We start from the raw sequence: 19,684 nt of genomic DNA on the forward strand, positions 1-19,684 counted from the left end.
TCACTAAGTCAATCATGTCATTGAGAGCATTAACACATGATATTTTACTCAATCAAGACTTCTACACAAGTGTCCACAATATGAATCTCTAGCCTTACATGAAAATTATGCTGAAATATTGCATAATGGATTAACGGTCAACAAGCCACCAAAAAAAAAAAGTTGTTAACAAGTCAAATTTTTATATTTTAATATTGATGAAAAATCTCGACGTGGTTAGGTGGAAGATGGTCGTCAAATGAATCCAACACTACATCTTATCACTTGTTTGTGGTGAGCATTGATCTTTGTTCTTTGGGGTTTGGCTAGATGGTTACGTGAAAGATGGTTGTCAAATAAATCCAACACTACATCTTATCACTTGTGTGTGGTGAGCATTGATGTTTGCTCTTTGGGGGTTGGCTTAAAGACTGTGTTATCACTAAGTCAATCATGTCATTAAGAGCATAAACACATGATATTTTACTTAATCAAGACTTCTACACAAGTGTCCACAATATGAATCGCTGGCCTTACATGAAAATTATGTTGAAATATTGCATAATGGATTAACGGTCAACAAGTCACCCAAAAAAAAAAAATTTGTTAACAAGTCAAATTTTTGATATTTTAATATTGATGAAAAATCTCGACGTGGTTACGTGGAAGATGGTCGTCAAATGAATACAACACTACATCTTATCACTTGTTTGTGGTGAGCATTGATCTTTGCTCTTTGGGGTTTGGCTATGAGGTTACGTGAAAGATGGTCCACAAATAAATCCAACACTACACCTTATCACTTGTGTGGTGAGCATTGATCTTTGCTCTTTGGGTTGGCTTAAAGTCTATGTTATCACTAAGTCAATCATGTCATTAAGAGCATAAATACATGATATTTTACTCAATCAAGACTTCTACACAAGCGTCCACAATATTAATCTCTAGACTTACATGAAAATTATGTTGAAATACTGCATAATGGATTAATGGTCAACAAGTCACCCCCCCAAAAAAAAAAAAAAAAAAAAAAAAACAAAACAAAACAAAAAAAAAAAAACAAACAAAAGTTGTTAACAAGTTAAATTTTTGATATTTTAATATTGATGAAAAATCTCGACGTAGTTACGTGGAAGATGGTCGTCAAATGAATCCAACACTACATCTTATCACTTGTTTGTGGTGAGCATTGATCTTTGCTCTTTGGGGGGTTTGGCTTAAAGTCTACGTTATTACTAAGTCAATCATGTCATTAAGAGCACAAACACATGATTGTTTACTCAATCATAACTTCCATACAGTTTTTTAGCGTTTAAACATGTCAAATGATTCATCTTTATTTCTCATTAAATACACATATGTAAATCTAGAGAAATAATCAATAAATGTAATGAAGTATCTTTTATCTCCTTTAGTTATCGAAGAGTCTAAAATTAATTAAATTATATATATATATATAAAATATATGAGAAATCATCACAAATTTAAAAAAAAAAATGTAAAGATTAAAAATATATATATATATATAAACTAATAGCATGAGTAATTTGAATTTCTTCTAAAATTTTTTATTTTCCTCGTGCATTTACACCAGACTACAACAATAATATTTAAACGTTGGAGGGAACCAAAACATCAACTTGCACTGGCCACACATGATTAAGTAAGAAACTAACTAATGAACCTTACCTAATCATGAAACAAACGCGAGTATTGGTGTTTGGCATTTGGCTTAAGTCAACAAGTCAAAGTCTTCTTTAAAATAATATAATAATAATCAAAAATAGTTGAAGAATCCCTATATATTATCACGAGCTGCAGTAACATTCAATTACATCACCTCCACTACTCACAGTTCAGCTTCTCTTCCTTCAAACTTCTCTTCCTTCGTTACTATGGCTGCCTCTTTTGCAAATTTTCATGTGCTTTTCTTAATATGGTTCCTTTCCGCTACCTTCAGTTTAAGCTTCTACTTCTTCAAAGCAGAGTCAATCTCAAATGTCTCTTGCAATCAAAAAGACAAGCAAGCCCTTCTAACTCTCAAACGTGGTCTCACTGATCATGGACATGTCCTCTCATCCTGGTCTGACCATAAAGATTGCTGTATATGGGACAGAGTTTTCTGCGACAATAAAACTGGCCGAGTCTCTGAGCTCCACCTCAGTTATTCAAGGTTAGGCGGTGAGATTAGTGGTTCGTTGCTCCAATTAGAACATTTGAATTACTTGGATTTGAGTGGCAATGACTTTAATTGTACTCCGATCCCAGCTTTCCTTGGTTCAATGTACAGTCTCACAGATCTTGACCTCTCAAACGCTAACTTCTGTGGACTCATTCCTCATCAGCTTGGGAACCTTTCAAGCCTTCACTATTTGTTTCTTTGGAATAATTCTAACATCTATGTAGATAACCTTCGTTGGATGTCTGGTCTCTCTGCCATTCAATACCTTGACCTGAGCTCAGCTGACCTTCATAGAGAAGTTGATTGGCTTCAAATAATGAGTAAGTTCCCATCTCTTTCAGAGCTATACTTGCAAAATTGTCAACTTGATAGCCTGAATCCATCTCTTGGATTTGTCAATTTCACGTCTCTTCGAGTCCTTTTTCTTTCTGAAAATCATTTCAGTCATGAGATACCTAATTGGTTCTCTAATCTCAGTACAAGCCTTTTAGAGCTTGAACTGTACAACAGTTCTTTGAAAGGCAATATACCACCTAGCATTTTCAATTTAGAGAAATTAGAATATCTAAACTTGGGTTTCAATAAGCTAACTGAACAGATTCCAGAGCCGTTAGGCCAACTTAAGCTTCTAACGTATCTTGACCTGGGATTTAATTCTTTAAATGGTCCTATACCTTCTTCCGTTGGGAATTTATCTCGTATAAGGTCATTATACCTCGACCAAAATCAGTTGAATGGCACCATTCCAAAGAGTCTTGGGTTTCTCTCTAAGTTAGAGACGTTTTTTGTCGGAGACAATTCTTTCACAAGTACCGTAGATGAAGGGCATTTCACAAAACTCTCAAAATTAAAGAGTCTCTATATGTCTAAAGCAAGTTTGATCTTTAATGTCAATTCCAATTGGGTTCCCCCCTTCCAACTTAACTATGCCTCTATGAGCTCAATCAAGATAGGTCCTAATTTTCCTTCATGGCTACAATCACAAAGATCCCTCAGTTTTTTAGATATGTCCATGTCAGGAATTTCAGGCAAAGCTCCGGGTTGGTTCTGGAATGGGACTTCAAACATTACATTTATCAATCTCTCTAACAACCACATAGAATGTGATGTATCAAACATTTTTTTGAGTTCTTCTGTCAAAGTGCTCAATATAGCTAACAACTCATTTTATGGACCCATTTCTACTTTCTTATGCCAAAAGAAAATTAGAAAGAATAAATTAGAGATTTTAGATGTATCAAACAATCTCTTATCAGGAGAACTTTCTCACTGCTGGAAGTATTGGCAGTCTTTGATCCATTTAAACTTAGGGAGCAATAATCTAGTAGGTAGAATTCCCTACTCCATGGGGGCATTGGTTAACCTCCAATCATTGCGTTTACAAAACAATAGCATCTGTGGAGATATTCCTTCATCGTTGAAAAAATGCTCAAATCTGAGGCTCATTGATATGGGTAATAATCATTTGTCCATCATACCACTATGGATTGGAGAAATGACAAATCTTTTAGTTCTTCGTCTAAGAATGAGTGAATTCAAGGGTTATATACCTCAACAAATATGCCAACTTTCTTCTCTTAGAGTATTGGATCTTGCCAATAATAGCCTATCAGGATCCATACCAAACTGCTTGAAAAATATTAGCGCCATGGCATTCCCAAATTCCTATGATATTTCATTTTTTTCTATGTCTTTTTCGTATTCGTATGCATATGAATACTATGTTGCGAATGTTCAGCTGGTTCCCAAAGGGAAAGAAATGGAATACAAAGAGAATCTTAACTTAGTTAGGCTCATAGACCTTTCAAGTAACAACTTGTCTGGATCAATCCCTGTTGAAATTTCAGATCTTTCCGAATTACGTTTTTTGAATTTGTCTCGAAATCATTTGATGGGAAAGATACCAGAAAAAATTGGGAGTATGAAAGAGTTAGAGTCAGTTGATCTCTCACGAAATCATTTATCGGGGAAAATTCCTCCAAGCATGTCTAATTTGACATTTCTTAGTCTCTTGGACTTGTCATACAACAACCTCTCAGGGAGAATTCCTTCAAGCACCCAGCTTCAATCATTTGATGCCCTTAGGTACATTGGAAATCCTCAGTTATGTGGTGATCCTCTTCCAAAAAACTGCACAATTGAGGAACAATTTTTGAATAGATCACCAATTGGCAGTGTTGAAGATGATTCTAAAAACTCCAGCTTCTACATTGGTATGGGAGTTGGATTCGCAACTGGCTTTTGGGCAATTTGTGGAGCTCTCTTCTTTAATAGGACTTGGAGGCATGCTTATTTTAGATTTGCCGATGAAATAAAAGATTGGATTTATGTGACTACAATGATAAAGATGAATTTACTGGAAAAGCTAAGAGTCTGCCTTAGTAAGTGAGGCATCATTATCTAGCCAAAAGGTATTGCTTCAAGTTATATGTCCTTAATATTGTTTCTTTCATATTAATGTTGTAGTTAGCTACTTTGAATATACAATTTATTTCATAGATAAATGTGATAGTCATTTGGATTTTATTTCACAAATATGACATAACATTGGCCTTGGTTTATGACATAACAATTTTACTAATAATACTGTTCCCTATTTCAAAAACGGGTTTCTCATTTTGGAACCAACAAACACTACTCAATTGAGCCAAATCTATGACTTTTATTGAATTGAGTTGGGTTTTTGATAGCAATACTAGTCATAAAGATTAAAACTTTCTTTCATTTGAGCTATACCTTCTTTTTTTTTTTTTTTTTTTTGGTGCATTTGTATGACCCTTTTGCTCTTTTGCAAAAAATATTCACAGGCTGTGAAAACTCTTGCAATCCAAGACAATTACAATTTGATGCAGACATAAATAAATTGTTTTTATATACCGGGTCAATGTAACTATGACTTTGTCGTCTGAATTATCTTGTTTGTTAGCTCTGCATATGAACTATATGCAGCTATTGGTACTGGCTAGTTTCACTAAGGATGTTTGTAGTGCTAGTCATTTAAAGAATAATTATTTTTCCATCAGCATAAATTCATAGTTCAGGTCACTGAACAAAAAATAGTGCTTCCTGGACTCATTGATTTATTTCACAATGACTTTTCTATTCCACAAATTCCAAGAGGCCACTCTTTCTTTCTCTCTCTCTCTCTCATTTTTGTTTATAGTTTTACTAAAAATACTATTCCCTATTTAAAAAATGGGTTTCCCATTTTGGAACAAACAAACTCTACTCTATTGAGCCAAATCTATGATTGTTAATGAATTGAGTTGGGTTTTTGATAACAATATTAGTCATAAAGATTAAAACTATCTTTCATTTATGCTATGTTTGCAATTTTGCATTTCTTCTTCTTTTTTTTTTTCCTCGTGCTTTTGTATGACCCTTTTGCTCTTTTGCAAATGATATTCACAGGCTGTGAAAACTCTTGCATTCCAAGACAATTACAATTTTAAGCAGACATAAATAAATTGTTTCCATGTACCAAGTCAGTGTTACTATGGCTTTGTCATCTGAATTATCTCTTTCGATACCTCTGCATATGAACTGTATATGGCTATTGCCCATTGCTACTGGCCAGTTTCACTAAGGATGTTGTTTGTGTTAATGTTCTAAGATAGGGACCATATCAGTAGTGTAGACCATTTGATTGGTTTTTATTAACCTCTTGAATTAAATTTTTACCCAATTATGTTGATATACATGCTTATGTTGATTCAAAACATATTGAAGCATAATATAAAAATAATAATAATAATAATGAAAAAAAAAAGACTAGATGCTATGGTTCAACCCTATCAATTTCCATATATTGTGTCAGATCTATTTGTAATAAGTGAATGCATTAGTTAAGGATTTTTATTTTATTTATTTATTTTAAATTTACTTAAAAAGAAGTGGTAAATTATCATTGAGATTGTGTTTGGATGACCTTTTTTTGACTGTCTTACTTTGTTTAAAAATACGACTATAGTTAAAAAAATTGAGTCTTTAAAGATTTACGTAAGTTGTTGGTGAAATTAAATTGACATTTTAATCTAAAAAAAACAGAACCTTAGCATATAAAGTTCATGATAGGCATCGACTTTTTTCTAGTTCCTACTCTATGGTATTTAAAGGTAGAATGTAGAATTATAATAACTAGCCACGAATTCGTGCGTTGCGCATGATAATTATTTTTATAGTGATTTTATTAATTTTTTTTTTTACAATTTAAACCAATCTAATAATGAGTAATGTATTTCGCAATTATTATTTTTATTTATTATAGGAAAAGTCATCAATGTAATATAGGAACAATCCAAAACACCAAAAAAACGTAAACTAAAAAAAATTAATAAAACTTAACAATGATTAATTGAACCAATATTAGGATGAAATTTTGTTTTTGATAATCTATTGAGGTTATTATTGTCTTTGTAGAAATTATAATTTCGGCCACCCAAAACATATTATCAAATAAATAATTATTAGCAAAATCTAAGAATTAAATTTCTACACATGCATTGTTATAAAATAATAATAATTAAAATAAAATTGCAAAAGTTAAAATTTGTCACCTATCCGATTATTTTCATTTGGCTAACCTTTACTTTTCTTTTAAAAAAATGGCATTATAGAGTACTTCTAATATAACTATTAAGAGTACTTTGTCCATCACAAAGGATTAGAAAATAAACAAAAATTAGTAAAGTCTCATAGTTTAACATCTAAATTGAGCACTGCAAAAAATCATGATATGTAACAGAATAAATACCAAATTATCCAAATCATGCTATGTAATAGAATATTATTATATTTTTATATGCTATATTTAATTCTTTAGAATGCAATAGGATAACATTTGACAATCAAAGAGAGAAAAAAAAAAAAAAAAAAAAAAAAAAAAAAAAAAAAAAAATCTTTTTTTTTTTTTTTTGAGGAAAAACTATGCATAGAAAAGAAGAGACAGTGACAAATTTATAGTAAGAGAGTGTGAATAAGAAGAGACAAAAGTAAAGGAAGATGAAGGAAAAAGGAAGAATGATATTAATGCAGAGGGTGGTGGGGAGATAAAAAGGGAAGGGAGGGAGAAAGATTGAAGAAGTAGTGGGGAGATGAAATGGTAAGGCTCACACAAAACCCTAAAGCTGAACTAAAAAGGCTTTGTGTTGGGCTTGATGATGAAACTAAATAAATAAGAGGTGGGCTGGATTAATTATACAGATTTATTATAGGATGATAGTGGAAGTAAATAAATAAGTAATGGACTGGATTTATTATAGGGTGATAGTGGAAGTAAATAAATAAGTAGTGGGCTGCATTTATAGGGTTGAAAATTGTAAAAACTATTTTAAAATTGTAGGACAAATTATATTTATAAAAAAAGAAACGATGTGGCAGCTAATGTGGCGCAACGTGAGAACAGCAACATTAAACGCTATGCTTTAACTTTTAGTAATATATAGATAGATTAAGAAATTTAGGTTGAATCACCACTTTTAAGTATACATTTTGTGCCTATTTTGGTTTCAAAACTTCTTAAATCATAATTATTGAAAAAGTTGTATTACTTGCATAGTGATTAAGCCAAAATTGAACTTATAAATCATGGTATTGCATTTTGAGTAGATGTTATTTTGTTTGTTCTCTCTACTTTACCACTTGGCTTCATGTGAATTTATGCTACTTTTGTCATCTAGTGTACTACTTCATTGGTTGTCCTTTAATCTCAATTTTTTTTCTCATGAACCGTTTGGGAAGGGATGTCGATGAGGCAAAAGCAGAGCAGTTCAATGAAATGGCTTGTAAAACCTCTCTTGCTGATCAACAGAAGCAGCTCCAAGAAAACATTCATGCTCAGATTAAAAGTTTTTCTTTGTGTATAAATGAAATTCTCCTACTTTATACTAAAAGGATAGCTGAGGCACAAGAACTGCCTCCACAACCAATAGCTGCTCCATGTCAGAGTGGCCTTGGTTTTGATATTGGCAGGAATGGCCAACCTACAGACCCTCCTGGTAAGATTCTGTTTGTAAAAAAAAAACTTTTCCAATGTTGCATTATGAGCTTAAAGTTGTGTGAGTGTAGCTTGAGATGTTTGGGATCTTTGAATTTTCTTGTGACTCATCCTTGAAGTAGGGGGGTTATCTTGATTCGAAGGAATGATCTTTTGATTTGTCCATTGATTACCCTAACTTCTTTAATTGTTTCCTTAAACAAATTTAGTTGTTTAAAATATTTAAAAGTTATTCAAGTAGAGTTGAAGTCAACATCCAATCATTTTTGAACTGAAGTGTCAACAAAAGAAGTCTACATTTGGGCAGCGAAGTGGATGGGAAGATGCCTTGGGGATACTTAACTTGATTTTATGGAAGGCATCTTCAATGAGTATTTAATTACTATTTCCAGAATACCTATTTGGAGTTTGTTGGTGTATCTAATGCTCTATCTGTTATTTCTAGCTTCTATAAGCTCTTTCTTGAAATCATATTTTTGTGTTTGTGATGTGATTCATAGGTAGTTCTATACTTTTTAACCTTTGTACTTCTAAATTAATATTCTTAGGTGAACTGTTGATTATATATTTATTGGAATGATAATATGCTCTAGTTGTCAGATTTCTTGCAAACTTCAATGTTGCGAATAAGTATTTCACCCTCTTTTAAGAACAATGTGGTAGGTGAGATTGAGGGTTCAAGACCCACCCATATGTTTAACTTACCAATAAAACAAAAAGATTACTTGCAAGCTTTGATGATATTAATACATTATAGAATATCTCTTGGGTTCTTTTCATTGAAGTTAAAGCTCTAAAATAGTATTCATTCTTTTTTGAATGCCATTCTAATTAAAGCTAAACAAGAAATTCAACCAGTTTGTAACCTAGAACATGACATTATTTGGGTTGAAACCTTGGAAATCAAATTGATTATAAAGAATATGTGAAGTTCTCAGTTTTGATTGACATTCGTCAGTGCCTTGATTGGAAGTGTATTGGAGGTAACACATATAGAGGTCCAGATTATGTTATTGCAAGAAAGTGCTAGATTGTGATCAATTCTCACTTTAGTATTTGGATGGCATGTTGCTGGCTAACAAATACATGGATATGTGGGAAAAAAAAAAGGGGATCAATATCTCTAGAAGTACAAGGATGTCCTCCAAGCTGGACTAATGCCCTCCAGTTTAATCTCCTTAAGTGGTAAGAACTAATTGTTTTTCTTTTAATTATATGGTTAATGTTTCAAACTTTTTCCTGAATACATTTCCCAATAACATCAAATCAACCCATGCCGCATTGGAGGTTGGATGAGAGGGCTTCAACTGGGTGCCTGTTTCGTAATACATAGCTGTCAAATATGTTTGATTGTTACAAAATTCATTACAATTGCGCATACAAGCCGTACCCCATATCATAGTCTCTATACTAAAATCAAATTAGAATGTTTCAGCACCCAGATTTGATTGCAAGACTATCACTTTTTGCTTAATGTACTAGACTATATGTATTTGTTTAGCTTGGATAAATTTTGAATTACAGGAAAACATAAAAATCCATAAATTTGTATTGTTGTCTTCTGCTGAGTTGCTTGTCCAACAATTGTGAAATTCCTTAGGTTTCCCTTGGCGGTAACATTGCTTTGCGTTGTCTACTGCACTTAGTTTGATATACTTGATCATGTATCGCCACACTCTTTTGCATCTTGTGGTGCAGAGGCTCTCAACATTTCCATCATCTGACACTTTCATTTGATTTTTCTTGTTGAACTTGCTGTCTTCAATAATTATTGAACTGCTCCTTGTATTTAATAAGTTGTTTTTTTTATCAAATTGTCAACAATGAACTGTTTTTACTAATGCCACTATTAACGTAGCTAAACAATGCCCTTTTTGGCCTACATGTAGGAAACACATGAAGTTAGAATGCAATTTATGTCATTAATTTTTATAATAAAACTTATGAATTTGTGAAGAGAATGGTTTATATGTACAACGCATATTTTTTTGACCATAATTGCATTATTTGGGTTTTAAGTACCTATCTTCTGTTTAGGTACAGAGGAAGTCTCAATTAATTATTACAAAATTTCCACATTTGGTTCTCATTGTTTACAAGCTTGATGGTGAAATACTTCACAAGGAAGCCAGCCAAGGTATATGTTTGGATGGTGAAGCTGATGTTGGTACTGTCATAGCCTTCTAGCCTGGTGTAACTTTGAGAATAACCCATTTTTAATAATCAAAATCCTAAGCTCTTTTTGTAATAAGTGAATAAATTAGTTGTTAAGGCCTTTGTTTTAATATAAATTATGTTTACAAAGTTAAAATTAAATAAATTTTCACAATTGTGTTTGGATGAGCTTATTTTGACTGCCTTACATTGATAAAAAATAAGCAGTAGAACAGTACAACTATTCTCAAGAAATTAATACAACTTTTGTTTGTTCCCTACTTTGCCACTTGGCTTCATGTGAATTTATGCTACCTTTGGGTGTGCTTTAATCACAAATTTTTTCTCATGACAGAATTGAACATCCAGCTACAACCATTTGGGAAGGAATGCTGAAGAGGCATATGCAGAGGTGATCATAGAATGGCTAGTAAAGCCTCTCTTGCTGATCAACAGAGCCAAGTCCAAGAAAATGTCCATGCTCAAGTAAAAATTTTCGCCATGTCTATGGATGAAATTCTTATTCCTAATAATAAAAGGATAGGTGATGCACATGAATTGCCTCCACCATTAGCAGCTGCTCCTCGTTGGAATGGCCAACCTACTGACCGTCCTAGTAAGGTTCTATTTGCAATCCAGAAACTTTTTCCAATGCTGCATTATGAGCTTGAAGTTGTGTGAGTGCAGCATGAGATGTTCAGGATCTTTGAATTTTCTTGTGACCTATCCTTTCTATGTTTGAAGTAGTGGGACTATCTTGATTCAAGGGAAAGATCTTTTTTTTATATTTTTTGTTGATTACCTTAACTTCTTGACTAGTTTCCTTGAACAAATTTAGTTATTTAAAAAGTTGAAAGTTATTCAAGTAGAGTTAATGTTAACATCCAATCACTTTTGAATTGAAGAGTCGGCAAAAGTAATCTACAATTGGGTAGCAAAGTGTGGGAACTATTTCTTGGGGATACTTAAATTGCTTTTATGGAAGGCATATCAAGGAAAACTATTTCTTAGGGATACTTAAATTGATTTTATGCTAGGCAGTGCTGAAGATGACTCTAAGAATTCCAGCTTCTATATAGGTATGGGAGTTGGATTCAAAACTGGCTTTTGGGCAATTTGTGGAGCTCTCTTCTTCAATAGGACTTGGAGGCATGCTTTTTTCAGATTTGCTGATGACATAAAAGATCAGAAGTATGTGACTACAGTGATAAAGATGAATTGGTTATCTAAAAAGGCAAGAGTCTGCCTGAGCAAGTGAAAGACATCATTATCTACCTAAAAGGTATTATTTCAAGTATTATGTCCTTAATATTGGTTGGTTCATGTTAATGTAGCTTTGAATATATGATTTAATTTGTAGCTAATGTTATAGTCATTTGGATTTTGTTTCACAAATATAGATTATCTTTAACTTTAGTCTATATTTGTAGTTAGCCCATTGTGTTTGAAATAAAGTTCATTTATGAATTTATACTTTGTTTTAATGTTTTGAGACCTTTTTTTGATAGGTAGATAGTGGAGGAGGGGAAGATGAGTTTCAACTACAAATGAATCATGCACCATAAAGGATACCATTACCACTATGCTACTATTGGACTTTGTTTAGAGATATTTGAAGTGGACAAAGAGGGAACTCATTGGAATACCCTCAATAGAACGAAAGTTGTACTATGACAGTAGAAATTATTTCTCATATACATAATGCATCAAATAGGTGGTGTAGAGCATTAGTAGTATCATCAGCAACACTTTAAGCCTTAAAGATCTATTTCTTAGTCGTTTTTTCTGTTGGGTTAAAAGAGACTGTAATGCAGTAGCCCATAATGCTGCCAGGATCTCCCCTTTATCATCTAAGTCCTTTATAAGTTGCAATAAACTCAGTCTCCCTGATGTTCTTAGATCTGCTTGTAAGGTTGACTGATCCCATTTGTATCCTGCTCCAGTTTGATTAATGAAATTGAAGATTATCCCAAAAAAAAAAAAAAAGTGGTGTAGAGTACCCTTTTTTTTCTTTTTCAAATACAATGCGTAGCATGATTTCTCACCTCTTGTTGTAAGCTTTAATTCCATAGGAAGATTTACTAATAGAATATCAAATAGGTGGGCTTAACATGAATTCTCATAATTTCGACATGGCGTTATTTGAATTGAAGTTATGATTGATGCCTAGATATTCATGCTGCTAACCTAATACTCACATCACTATACTATTGAATATTGAAATTCATTGTTTATTCTTCAGGAGGTGATACTGGTTCATGCTCTTTTTACAAAAGAAAACTTCTTGATCTTATTTCATTCTGATTTTATCATAAAATACTCATGAACAAAATGAAACAGACTATGACTCCTGTATAGGATGTGTAAGAAGTAAGAACTATTTATCCATATAGTGCTAGTCACTTAAAGAAAAAAAAAAATTGTTTATCTTTTTCCTTATTTTGACTAAGTTAAGTAGATTGACTAAGTGTTTCTTATGTACTTGTATATCGTAATTGTTTTGCTTGTAATGTAAGCTCGTTTTGGTATTTGATTAAAAAAAAATACTCTATAGTCGCAAATATATGAATAATGATGCTGTCAACCGAGTAAACTCAAAAGTTTATGACATGGTCACTTTTGCATATTTGAGGGATAAATAATTTCCTATCAAAAATAAATTATTAGCGTGAAAGATATATTAATTCTACCTTTTTATTTTCTAGTCCCTTAAAACTTAAAAGTCAAATGAACATTCAAAATGTGACATGGTTAGTCTTGCATATTTGAGTGTTTAATAACCTATTAGTCTGAAATATAGAGAGAGACTTACGCAAGCCATTGATGAAATATTCAGAACAGAGAGAGAGAGATATATATGTTGCAGATTATAGAAGCCGCTTTTTGAGTTTTTGGTAACGAGCTATATGAGAGTGTTTTATTTATTTATTTCGCGGTGGTGATGGTGTTTTTATTTTATTTTTTTAGGGTAAAGTAATTAATATGTATTAAATTTTTAAATATGAAATTTGAAGTGTATTAATTTTGTATTAAAATATTTGAAGTTTACCGAAAGATGTAATTCCTATTGCCCATTGGCATTTAGTCACTTACAAAACACATGACACAAGTAACTGGCAACAGTAGAGGCTAAAAATCAATGGGATACTTTTTTTTTTTGGGGGGGGGGGGGGGGGGTTGTTTAGAATGATCACAGCATCATTAAAACCAAATGTATAATTGGAATTATTTATAATAAAAACCAATTATGAAATGTAAAAACCTTGTTACTATACCACATGGATTCTCAAATGACACTTTAAGCTTGTTGGCCTTTGCTTCTACTTCATTCATTCTGACTTGTAGCTTTTCCAGCAACATCTTCTTCTCTTGTACCTCCTCTATGGATTTTCTAGAAAATACTCCAAGGAATATGTGTGTGTGTCCACACAATAATTAATGGAATTATGAGTATTGGTGAACAAACTGAGATTTCTTGATGAAGCTTGTCAACATTCGATGCAGAAGATGCATTTGCTTCAGCACCATATGCATTCTTTACATCTTGCAGTGCTAGTTTCTTAGACATTAAGTTACGCTCTGCATTCAGATGCCGCCTCTAGACACAAACAGCAGAAGCAACAGATGACGACCATTCCAGTAGAAGTAGAATATGTAGCTCTTTTTTTGCCTATAGGTTTGGCCTGAGGCAACTCCAAAGGGCTCTTCTTTAAAAGGGTTCACTACTTTATCATATATATATATATATATATAACCCTTACTAGTGATGAATGACAGTGTGTGTGTGTGAGAGAGAGAGAGACAATTTGACCATAGTGTTGGTGAAAGACAATTTGACCATTTCATCAAACTTAGGTGATGATAAGTTGCGAAATGCATTGGAAGAAGGAAATAGACTCTACAATCAAATTTTAGTCATTCAGAAGGATACGTGTTCAATGTAATTACCTGTCTGTAAAAACTCAGGCGGAGTGTAAGCTAAATTAGTACTATGGCTTTTGCCATCTCGACTATTTTTCATAAGACCAGAACTAGACAAATAAGGGTCACCATCCTGACATGTGAATAAATCAGTCATAATCTAACCAACCAAAAAAACTTTACAGTTTGACATACTATTTGGCCAAAGAAATTGCACATTGATGTTTTTTACCAAATGATTGTGTGTGTGTGCGCACATAGATTCTCAGATCGTGATAACCAAATATGAAATGATTCTGTTTTATCTTTCATCACTTTTATGAGCACACTGTACCCTTCATTTAACAAAACATACAAGTAACTATCATTCTAAATGTATTTAAGTATTTTCTATAAAATCTTTTTTTTTTTTTTTGAGTGATAGGTAAATTACACATGTGTCCAATGGGTTTCGAACCCACAAATTTGCCAACCATCCTGATCTTAATGGTAGAAAAGTGCTACTTGAGGTAAATTCATTGGCTATTAAAAGAAAATCTCATTTATGTACCCTTAAACTTTATAAAAAAAGAATAAAAAAAACACTCAAGTAAATGACCAAGTAGCTCTATAAAGATCAAAAGAAAGCATCTCACAAGAATTTAAGGAAACACATGTGATAAAGACAAGGACAAGCTAGAGTGGTGGTGAAACTATTTTATTAATATGCCATGCAGATACCAAGGACATAGTAGTGCAAAACACATTGATGCCAATCATTAGAGGGAGAGATAGAGAGAGAGAGAAGGGCTAGATGGAAAGCTTAGAAATGATTGGATGGACAGTAGACAACAACAACAAAAAAAGCATTAATCCCACCTTATTGGGATAGTGAGCACAATTGATATGAGCATGTTGACATGGAAGAGTGGCACAGAAAGAAAGTTAATGTTTAAATCTAGATATATTTGCAAGAAGTTGGTGGTAATTCTCAACAGGAACAAGAAGAAAATGGTAGAGATGCTTCAAACTATGAGTCGACTTAATCAAGTCAGTGATTCAGCAATGGAAACCTAATAGGGTGAAATACTGGAACTTGTTTGGTTGGATGATGCTTTGTTCAATTCAATAAATTAAGCTATTTGTTAATATTCATGCAATCGCATACATAATAATAATTGGACCATGTGTTTGTGTGTAGCAGAGAGAGAAAGAGAGTACCTGGACAATGAGTCCTTTACAAATTTTCCATCCAAACTTACTCGATCAACAAGTTCACTGAATATATTGGTTGGATGATGCTTTGTTCAATTCAATAAATTAAGCTATTTGTTAATATTCATGCAATCACATACATAATAATAATTGGACCATGTGTTTGTGTGTAGCAGAGAGAGAAAGAGAGTACCTGGACAATGAGTCCTTTACAAATTTTCCATCCAAACTTACTCGATCAACAAGTTCACTGAATATAGGGGCCAACTCACACGCTTGAGTCCAATGACTTTTTGGGAATGGCACGGGCAATAAGGCAAATGGAGCATGTACCAAGCCTACACTAGGCACTCTTCCTGATCTCTGTAATTTGAAGCACCCAAACATCAAATTCTAGTCTATATTGACAACATAAAGGGCATAATCTCCTACATTGTGTGTCAAGGCCTATACCATCACCCTCCCAAAAGAAAGAAGAAATTCAAACTTAATCTCCTTTGCTAGGCTACCAACAACTTAATATCAATTCCTAATCAGAACAATTAAGATGTAGCTCTCTAGTTTTTTATGAAAATTATTATAAACTCAGAATGTGAGCACCATAGTACCAGGCTCATACGAAAATCTATACATTTTACATTATGCTTTTGATTCACATGAAACTAAAATGAACTATACCCAATCATCAATATATTTAGTAAATGCTGAACCAAGTTGATATTCTCATTTTTTTTAAAAGAAACTACAACATAAATAAATAAATAAATAAATAAATATATATATATATATATATAAATTTGATATTCTCATTTTTTTAAAAGAAACTACAACATAAATAAATAAATATGAAACTTATATTAAACAACCAGAGGGACAGCAAGCCAATCTAAAACAACCAAAAGAAAATACCTTAAACGCCACAAAAAGTTAACAAGAAAGAGAGAGATTCAAAAGGATCATCCTTTATGTCCACTGACCTTAGCAGACTTGTCACCAACAACAAGGCCATGGAGAGAGCTCCAAACAAGAGAATCATAAACCATCTCCTGAATCAAATCCTGATCAATCCCATGATAATCAAACATGGGTGGTGGTTTTCTCACACACCTCTCTTCCTGAGTCTCCACCTCCTCAACTTTCCCACACTTCACAGCCAAACCTGAACAAGGAAAAGAGGTCTGTGCCATAGTTTTTATTGGTTTTGCCAAATGGGTATTGAAGATTTTGTTTGTTGGGTACAAAAATGTGTTGAACTTTGATTCAAGATTGGATTTTGATGAGGCTTTGGTGGTGATAGTAGGAAAGGAGAAAAGGGCCTGAGAGGAAAAAGTGAGGGAGTGAGTGAAGCAGGAGGAATAAGCAGCACCAATGAACAAGCAGTGGAAGAGATGCTTGGACAGAGTATCATTGGGCATGTACTCAGCTACCAAAAGTCGTTCATCTCCTTCAGCACAGCAACCAATCAGATTCAATAATCTCTTATGCCTCATCAAGAAATCCTGCCGCCTCTTCCTGATGACCATGACCAAACATTTTTATCAGCATCATACTCAAAACCAATTTGCTCAAAAAGCCATAAAATGATTAATTTTCACTTGAATGTCCTAAATGATGATGAACTAAAGGCCAAACATTTCACTTTCCTTTTTAAAGTGGTCATAAAATAATTATGAAAAGCCCATATAGAATTGAAAGAAAAAAAATCCCAAAACCCTTGTTGGTTCATAATCCAAGAGTCCACATTCTAATTCCATTTTTTTTTTTTTTTCACTTCATTATTAACCAAAGCAAACAAAAGCATAAACCAAAAAGACATTTTCCATCTCTTTTCCCAAACAATATTTTACCTGTTTCTTTCTTTTCCTCAGCAGCCAAACAGGAAAACCAAATAAATAAATAGAAGAAAAAAGAGATTTCATTTTCTTTTCCTCACCACAAACTGTTGAGCATCGGGCCAAGACTGTTTGGAGAAGCGTTTGACAGCGACTAAGCGGTTGCTGTCGAGCTTGCCTTTGTAAACCACATTGGGAGCTTTCTCTCCACTCTCGGAGACAATGTAATCAGTGCTGAACCCATTGGTGGCCTTGCGGAGCTCATTGAGTCCGTACCCTTTGAATGCTGGGACTTGGAGCTCTTCATTAACTTCAACCCCATTACCTTCAAAACCCAACATTTATCATCAATATTTCAATGTCACTCATTACAACCCCCCAAAAGAAAAAAAGTGAGAAAGCGAAAGAAGCTTTTAGCTTCAAAAACCAATAAATAAATAAATAAATAAACAAAACCCATCAAAAGAAGCTTTTAGCTTGAAACTGATGAAGTTCCAGCTTCAGTGGCTGTAAATGGTGTCCCTAGCTCTGGACTACTAGTTGGAGTCACTACCGGCCCTTGAATAGAACTTAAAGAATCATTCTTCTTTTTAGGATTCTTGTCAGACTCTTTGTCTATCTCTGAGGGTAATGGGCAGGCTACTTCAGAATCAAGGCTTTTAAAGCTTCAAAATCAAGGCTTCATCATGCTGGTCTTTTAAAATTTTATGTGGCATTTGATACAGAGTAATGTTTTAAGATTTTTAAGAATGTTTAAAGATTTTCATGTTTGGTTATAAATCACGCTAGAGAATCAGATGCCAGGGGAATCTAGATTCTCCCTTAAACCCCTCTCAGTTAGAATGTGGATTCCCTTTAAAACAGGTGAGAATCCAGATTTCTAAGCTTAAAGGAAATTGTATTTTTTATAAATTGACAATTTTAACCCTTTTTCCTTATCATTTAAGCAATTAAGATAAAATATAAAACAAATCATCAATATCTTTTCCCTTGTTTTTATCTTTTCCTGCCAAAATAATATAAATAGGATAGACAACTCTGTTGATATATTCTTTAACAAAATTTTATTTAGGTTTCACGTGTGAAAAAAAAAAAGTTTGAAGGAGACTCTCCATTATTGCCAGGTATTCACTTTTGCTATTGTGTGTGTGTTGCTGAACAAATTATTAATGGATTTATTTTCATGGAAAATAAATAATTTTAATGAATTTGTCATAATTAATAGTTTATATTTGGTTTTTCATTATTTATTTAGAGGAAGATTTTTTTTTTTTAAATGACTTGGTAGTTCACATTCAAATCTAATGATAGAGTGGGAAAAATAAATAATTCATTTAAGATTCCTGTGATAGAATAGGAAAAATAAATAATTCATTTAAGATTCTTAGGAATAAACCAAACATTATCATCTCATATTCCTAGGAATTTTAAGAGATTCCCAATGAAACCAAGCATAGGAATAGCTACATTCTTAGGAATGTGATTCCTAGGATTCCTAAGAATCTGGATGCAAGAGTAATGTGGATTCTCCCGTACCAAACGCCACCATAAGGTTTCAACCAAACAGAATGAATGACACAATTGTAAAATATATAATTTTACAAAAACCAGAAATATTACAATGTAGAAGACCCAGGGTTCACATGCTTGTCTTAAATTCAATTAAAGACTGGGCTAGCGTATCAATCCAGCCCCAATAACCCAAGAAACAGAACAAGAAAAAGATCAAGTACATTCCTTATCATTACAGATGATACATTCAATCAATACCAACTCAACTGTTAGTGATCAAACTGTAGCACTTTTGACATGAGGCAAAATTTGATAGGCCAAAAAATAAATTGACCCTTATGATAAATTAACCAATTAATTTAGCCAAGTGAATTAATTAAATTAATTAACATGCAAACGTATGGTAGCACAAACAAATCACCAATAAACTTTATGCAGCGAAAAATAAATAACATGGTGATTTGTTTACGAATGGGGAAAACCTAATAGCAAAAACTCTACCGGGTGATTTTCAGGTCACCACTTCCCAAATTCCACTATTATCACAACAAGCGGTTACAAGTAAATGAATCTTAATACCTTATACCAACCTACAGTTGAACCCTTACCCCAATATCTAATTGGACTTGTTCTGTAATGACAATTTCTCCTTTTGATGCACGGCTCCTAAGTACGTGACTAACCAATTGCGCGGATCCCAATACGCGACTTCAATCACCAACTAGAGAAGATTGTTGGCTACAAAGTTCTTCAGTTCATCCCAACGATGACGATCAAGAAGATGCTTGGTCATAAAACCCTATGGTACACATACAAAGCAACTTCTTCAAGAATGACGAACTAGGGCGAAACTTTGTCTCCGGTCATAATTTGCTTGAATAGAGTTTGCTCAATGCTTATGCAACTTCTGAACCC

At 33.1% G+C, this 19,684-nt stretch overlaps 2 protein-coding genes across 8 annotated transcripts; one reads left to right on the forward strand and one right to left on the reverse strand.

The window, feature by feature from the left end:
* The first annotated feature begins 1,825 nt into the window (after window positions 1-1,825).
* LOC112004055 (receptor-like protein EIX2) lies at window positions 1,826-12,296 on the forward strand. 7 transcript variants are annotated; one of them, XM_024036277.2, is made up of 7 exons: window positions 1,826-4,572; window positions 7,901-8,157; window positions 9,267-9,341; window positions 10,194-10,293; window positions 10,666-10,931; window positions 11,390-11,592; window positions 11,819-12,296. In XM_024036277.2, the coding sequence occupies exon 1, from the start codon at window positions 1,875-1,877 to the stop codon at window positions 4,548-4,550; it is 2,676 nt and encodes an 891-aa protein (XP_023892045.1). In that variant the 5' UTR covers window positions 1,826-1,874; the 3' UTR covers window positions 4,551-4,572; window positions 7,901-8,157; window positions 9,267-9,341; window positions 10,194-10,293; window positions 10,666-10,931; window positions 11,390-11,592; window positions 11,819-12,296. The 7 variants fall into 7 exon arrangements, with proteins under 7 accessions (XP_023892045.1, XP_065635552.1, XP_023892043.1 ...); XM_065779480.1 differs by lacking the exon at window positions 10,194-10,293 and having other exon boundaries at window positions 11,348-11,592; XM_024036275.2 differs by lacking the exon at window positions 10,194-10,293.
* Window positions 12,297-13,511: 1,215 nt separating this feature from the next.
* On the reverse strand, window positions 13,512-17,959 carry LOC112004054 (glutathione synthetase, chloroplastic). Its single transcript, XM_024036274.2, has 3 exons — window positions 17,359-17,959; window positions 16,403-16,937; window positions 13,512-15,788 (listed from the first exon to the last, which is right to left on the reverse strand). Exons 1-3 carry the CDS (start codon window positions 17,373-17,375, stop codon window positions 15,558-15,560), a joined length of 783 nt encoding a protein of 260 aa, XP_023892042.1. The 5' UTR covers window positions 17,376-17,959; the 3' UTR covers window positions 13,512-15,557.
* Window positions 17,960-19,684: the final 1,725 nt, after the last annotated feature.

The sequence above is a fragment of the Quercus suber genome, unplaced genomic scaffold (assembly GCF_002906115.3).
Source record: "Quercus suber isolate HL8 unplaced genomic scaffold, Cork oak 2.0 scaffold_13, whole genome shotgun sequence".
NCBI lineage: Eukaryota > Viridiplantae > Streptophyta > Magnoliopsida > Fagales > Fagaceae > Quercus > Quercus suber.

What these genes read in the sequence shown, in the direction of transcription:
- LOC112004055 (XM_024036277.2), top strand. Translation starts at nt 1,875, where the DNA reads ATGGCTGCCTCTTTTGCAAATTTTCATGTGCTTTTCTTAATATGGTTC.
- LOC112004054 (XM_024036274.2), bottom strand. An exon ending in TTGGTGACAAGTCTGCTAAG is followed by an intron (nt 15,789 to 16,402) that starts GTCAGTGGACAT and finishes TTCAAATTACAG; the next exon opens with AGATCAGGAAGAGTGCCTAG.